General features: G+C 39.8%; 1 protein-coding gene and 1 long non-coding RNA gene across 4 annotated transcripts in view; one reads left to right on the top strand and one right to left on the bottom strand.

The window, feature by feature from the left end:
• The window catches only part of LOC310682587, a 384,385-nt gene that overhangs the window by 358,238 nt on the left and 20,088 nt on the right, over positions 1–6,059 (top strand). The window lies entirely within an intron of this gene.
• PDE7A (phosphodiesterase 7A) overlaps positions 3,048–6,059 on the bottom strand; it is a 49,457-nt gene continuing 46,445 nt past the window's right edge. For all 3 annotated transcript variants that reach the window (XM_083451226.1, XM_083451225.1, XM_083451227.1), the window contains one exon: positions 3,048–4,898. In XM_083451226.1, the coding sequence (XP_083307352.1) occupies positions 4,687–4,898 (212 nt within the window). In that variant the 3' untranslated portion in view covers positions 3,048–4,686. The remainder of the gene's footprint in view (positions 4,899–6,059) is intronic.

The raw sequence follows: 6,059 nt of genomic DNA, 5'->3' as shown, positions 1-6,059 counted from the left end.
ATTCCTTCTAGTGGTGCCTACAGACTGCATATAAATTTATTTTAAAAAACATCCATACCGGACTTTATTCTCTTTGTTTCCGTTCTTATTTCTCCCTCACTTTATTTTCAGATAAACAATGTATTCCAGTATTTTTTCAAAGTAGACAGTACAACCCAGTTAAATGCTCTCCAAAATTTAGCACACCAGCTAAGAAAACAAAGCGTAGATGTAAACGTTTTTTAAGCATTGATGAGTCCTCTAAGGTGTACTGAATTTGTTCTTCAAATTACTCAAATGTATCATACAAGGCTAGTCTTTCATTAATGCAGTTACCTTAGCAATTGTTTTTATCAAAAGGGATACAACAGAAAGGCAACACTAGGGATAGGGCAGGATGTATAATAATTAGATGCAACTCCTAAGATCTGGAGAACTTTTGGCCCTCCAGATGTTGCTGAGCTACAAGTCCCATCAGCCCCAGTAAGCACATCCAATGGACAGGAATGATGGAAGTTGCAGTTCAGCAACTTCTGGAAGGTGAAAAGTTCTCCAAACCTGTCGTAACTGCATGTGAAGTGACTGCAGGGAGCCTAAGCAGAAAGTCCTCTCAGTATACCAACCTTTGCTGCCTCTTAAAATATGCGCCCAATGGAACAGGGATTTGTGGGAAAGCTTGAATTGTTGATGGTAAATAGCCCACTGCTTTTTATGTTGGTTTGGTTACGATTTCTATCTAAATTAGCTTAGCACTTGAAGCATTTGTCTAAAGCAGCGATGGCCAAACTTGGCCCCCCAGCTGTTTTGGGACTACAACTCCCATCTTCCCTAGCTAACAGGACCAGTGGTCAGAGATGATGGGAACTGTAGTCCCAAAACAGCTGGAGGGCCAAGTTTGGCCATCACTGGTCTAAAGCAATCCTCTCAGTTTCCCAAACATATTCCCAATGCTAAGATACAGTATAAGGAGAGGGTAAAATTGAGAATGTTACCTGTAGCAGAATAAACTTGGATTATGCACATGATGACGCAGGTAACTATCAAGCCACCTAGAGTTTAGAACCTGTCACTAAGGAGGTGTCTTAACATACTAACAAGTGGCAGAAATAGTAAAAATATAAATCAAGCATGAACCTGCTATTGCATGTGCCACATAATATGCATATCTTATGGTGAGATGCATTAGTTTATACATCTGTCTCTCACAACATACAAAAAAGTGCTGGTTTCCTTTCAAGGACAGCTTTGCATGTCTGTCTCACATTACCACAGGTAAGTATCCCTACATTGATTTAAAGGGACAGCAGGCTACATAGGCATGTTGCCTCCAGTACATAACAATTACAGAAATTCACACACATCAGGAAAAAAATGACTGGAAATTTAAATCCATATTTAAAAGCTACTGATACTTTGTCTCAAAACACTACTCTTGCATTATTGCAAATTGCAATAAGCTTCCCCTACTGTTGAAGATTTCTCCAGAATTGCCCGAAACGTTAAAATGATTATACAGATGGATATTGAGAACATTTAGAGAGGCAGAAATTACTTCTCAACGGTTAATTCAAAATAAATGTGGACTTGAATTGTGGCTCATTCAGAGATGATATGCAACAGTTCAGCAACTGGAAGATTCAGCCAAATGCTGCTTTTCATTTACTGCAGTTCAGACCATAAGGATTTGGGTCAGTTCTTCTGCAGGGATATGTAATATAGTCAGGTTCAAAACCCAGAACAAGGGCATTTTTTGAAGTTCTACCTCCTAATCACAAGACAATATCTCCATTGAAATGCAGTTTCTCTCAGGAGTCACTGGCCCAATGCCACAAAGACTGGCAGAAGCTGAAGACAGCTTTTAATTTAAAAAAAGCACCTAGTCCTCTTAGAAAGCTATGGAGCAAAATTTGCAAGTACCTTTTAAAGGGATTTTGGGGAAATGCACCAGTGGCTGCCCCCCCCCCGTCCCCCGTCAGTGTTTCTGGCCAATGAGTGAAGTTACAGCTAGATTTGTCTGACATCTGTTACTGTCTATAAGTTATGTTCTATGCAATAGATGTGGGTGGGTGCTACGTAATCCCCATCCCCTCAAAAGGCAAATATAAAAACTTTGCAAAGGGGCTTAGGCTTATCTTCTGCTGTGCAGGAGCTAAAGATCAGGCCGTTATTAAGAATTTACCACATAGTTAACCCGTATAAGGTCTATTCTGATAGTCTCTGCGTTTAATGGGGCTTACTCTCAGGTAAGTTGGCACAGGATGGCAGCCTTGGCATTGGGGAAAACCAGGGTTCTTGTGCCTTTAACATCTGCATGGCAGGCAGAAATTAAACATGGAAATAGCATGGGGAAAGCTTCACCATGACAGTAAGGTAAAGGTAAATGACCCCTGGATGGTTAAGTCCAGTCAAAGGCAACTGGGGTGCAGCACTCGTCTTGCTTCAGACCAAGGGAGCTGGCATTTGTCCATAGACAACTTTCTAGGTCATGTGGTCAGCATGACTAAACCATTTCCGGCACAACAGAACACCATGATGGAAGCCAGAGCACATGGAAACGCCGTTTACCTTTCTGCCACAGCAGTACCTATTTATCTACTTGCACTGGTGTGCTTTTGAACTGCTAGGTTCAAAACTATGCTATGACAGCACTCTAATTTTGTGGTATGCCCCACCACCCAGCAGCCATTTTGTGATTGGTGGTGCCAGCATTCAAAATTCGAAATTTTCGCACTTGTCTAAAAAGGTTGGTGGCCCCTGGTCTATCTGAATCCATGAAATTCAATTGTAACTAAACTGAAGAAAAACAGGAAGTGCAATTGACAGTGCAATTCTATATATTTTTACTCAAAAGCCAGCCCCTTTGGGTTCAATGTGGCTTACTTTCAGGTAAGCAGGTATAGGATTACAACCTAAAAGACTTGTTTCTTTCCTATGCCTTCTCAATTTTATGGTCAAAGTCAGTTTGAAACACTGTAATGACCTGTTTAAACAAGTCTCAAAGGAACTACAAAGGGGGAATATGCGATTAAGGTGGTTTCAGCTACTTTTCTAAGGCTGGACTCAGGAGGTAATGTGAAAAGTTTTTTATTATTAATCAAAAGTTAACAGCAACAGGCACATTAAAATGAGTATGGCAAAGCCTTTTACAAATGGCTTTACACTGAAGCTCTCTCCCAAAAATGGCTGTTGCAAACTGTAAACAGAATGGAATAAACAGTCTTTACAGTAACAAGGGAAATACAAATGAACAAAAAGAAAGCACCAATTCCTCAAAATAGATTACAGTTGTGCTTACAGTACTTAAAACAATGTAAAAAACAAATTACAAAAAAGGAATGCTTGAAGATTAAAAATTAGTCCTTAAAATTTGTCCTTAAAAACATTTTCTCCTTTTCACATCAAAAAACCCCATAATGGGGAGCATTTCAGTAGAGGGAGGAATAAGTAAACAATGCACTTTTTCAATCAACAACAAAATTTGGTCACTTAGCTTTGTGCATAGTTTAAGGCAGCTGTAGCAACCTGTTCCTTTCCCCCCTGTGGCTGCTCATGAAAATGTCACATTCTAAAAAGAATAAATAAAAAAACATTGCCTTTCAAATCCTTCCTATTGTTCCCTTCCTCCCCAACCCACCCCCATCCCCAAGTATTCACTCTCTCACTCTCTCTCTCTCTCTCTCTCTCTCTCTCTCTCTCACACACACACACACACACGTATACACACAAACATACACACACACTGCAGCGAAAGGGGCATTTGTACCCTTGTTCTGAAGGACACACTTCCCATCCCACTTTATTTCAGATTGGCAAATACCCTGAGCTGTTTCTGGTGTTCATAATCATTCCACCTGTTTTCCCTTGCATGTGCAGTTCAAGTGTACAATAGTGAAAACAACATGCAAATGTTTCCACGGCAGAATCTTAACACAATGAAGACTCTTCTTCTCCTCCTCTATACCATCCCACATCCCCTCCCAAAATCCAGAAGTATTTCTGCCCGCTGTAATTGCATTCCCATTCTGCACTGGAGTAAAAGCTTGGCTGTGCTTTATGTAAAAAAATGCTCTTTCCAATGCACAGCCAAAATTATGACACATGGGATACTTTCTTTTTTACTAGCAGGAAAATGAGCTGCAGTTTCAGATTTGATCTCTTTGTTTTCCTTTTTTAAAAAATTAGTGGTTCCTTCACAGCCATGCAGAAAGATTAATTTAAAACCTATAGTTTCCAAGTACATTTGTAAACATCAGTTCTTGCCAGAGGCATCCAAGTAGGGGCACTTCACTCTTCCACATTTTGGACAAGGACTGAATGAGTCTTGTTAAATTCCAAGAGAAGGAATCATCCACCATGTCATGTGGCAACTCTGAAGGCCTGATTTCAAATTTTCTCTAAAAACAAATAAAAACAAAGCGATGTGGCACGTAACAATATTTTCTTTCCCCTCGGTCAAGCTTCAACCACTCCTCTGGTTTGCATATTCAAGGATCCATGCAGAAGCCAAACAAGGCATATGCATATTGCTCTATGTTCAGGTCTTGTAACTGAAAACTGGGTTCAAATGATTTATCAAAGGAAAAACTTGGAAATAAATAATGCTGGCATTGTTTACACTGAAACCTTGGCAGTCAGACAAAATTTATCCTCAAACCCTGTTCCACAGATACCAGGCAAGAGGCAGTTTTTGTTAAGCAGATCCTGGGGTCAGGATAGTCGGTGTTCCTGAGGTATAACATCAGAGTCCATTTCCTCAAATGCAGGATCAGTATCATCACCGCTGCTGGATTGTTCTCTCTGCACACCCTTCCAGCTAGCTTTATTCAACCCCAAATGACCAAGCATCGTTTGAGATAGTCTGGTGTTTGAGAAACGAGCCCACTCTGTGAATAATGGTTCCACCAAATAGGTCATAAAACCTAATGAGAAAAAACACCTTGGAATTAGAACTCCAGAAACAAGAGACTGTGTTTTCCATGTAACATTTCAATATTAAGAGTTATTTGAATGAGTTTACTGTGTTTTATCTTCCTGTACTTATTACATTTGCCCAGAGTGCTTTTCGAAAGGCAATATATAACTAAATAAAATAATATATACGTTTTAGTACAAATGCAAAATAAAGCAGCACACAAGCTCTCTCTCTCAAGCCCTAAGGAATACAACATATTTTTTTGTGTAGAGTTGAGACTGCTACTGAGTTACACAAAAACTGCTGGGTTCAAAATATCTCATATGGGTCAGATCAGTAACCATAAACATTTGCTACTTCAAACTGATCAGGTAAAGGAAAGCCCACTGATTTCACCATGCTGCTATGACAGGAAACATGTGGTAGTGCAGTCATGAATCAAGTAAGGGACTTTATGGGTAAATACTGGTCAAGAAATTTAAATGCTGCTTCTTTTTGTTACTAGCTTTCAACTGCTTGAGACCAAACATGCTGGAGACTTGTGTGCATAGCAACTCCTTCCTCCACATCAAACCAGGATGTGCGGAAAGGAGTTGTGCATGCAAGTCTCCGTCGTTTGCTGTGATGTCCAAATAAGACATGCTGACCATAGTTTGCCTACAACACAGAATTAAAAAACACACTTCAAACCAAATTTCCAACTCTGGAAACACAGCATTAAGCAAATGGAACATTTCCTCCCACCGCTCCACCCCCACCACTGTGCAGTTCCTGAATCTGTTCTGTGGATTCCCCCAAACCCTCTTGAGCAGATCTGGGAGGGCAGAGGGGGCACCACTTGCAGTAGCCCAACTCTTTCGTTGAATACTGCCAATGCTGTTTAAATTTCCATCTTTTAAAAATAGTAAAAATAATAAATTTGTATACCGTCCTTCATCCATGAATCTCAGGGCAATTCATAAGTAGAAAACAAGCACCCTCTTTAAAATAAATAATTTGCCACAAAATTGAATCTGACCTAAAGTCACAATTAAAGCCTCTTCACAAGCAGCTGTCAGAATTTATCCAGGCAAAGAAATATAAATGCCAGATGAGAAAACAGAAAACTCTCTCTATACACCTCCTATTTCATGGAAATGAAAATTTCAATAACAACAAAACATAGGGG

The sequence above is a fragment of the Podarcis tiliguerta genome (genome assembly GCF_965153285.1).
Source record: "Podarcis tiliguerta genome assembly, chromosome: 7".
Classification (NCBI taxonomy): Eukaryota; Metazoa; Chordata; class Lepidosauria; order Squamata; family Lacertidae; genus Podarcis; species Podarcis tiliguerta.
Note: the sequence above shows the minus strand (reverse complement) of the source record. Positions and strands in the feature narration are given on the sequence as shown.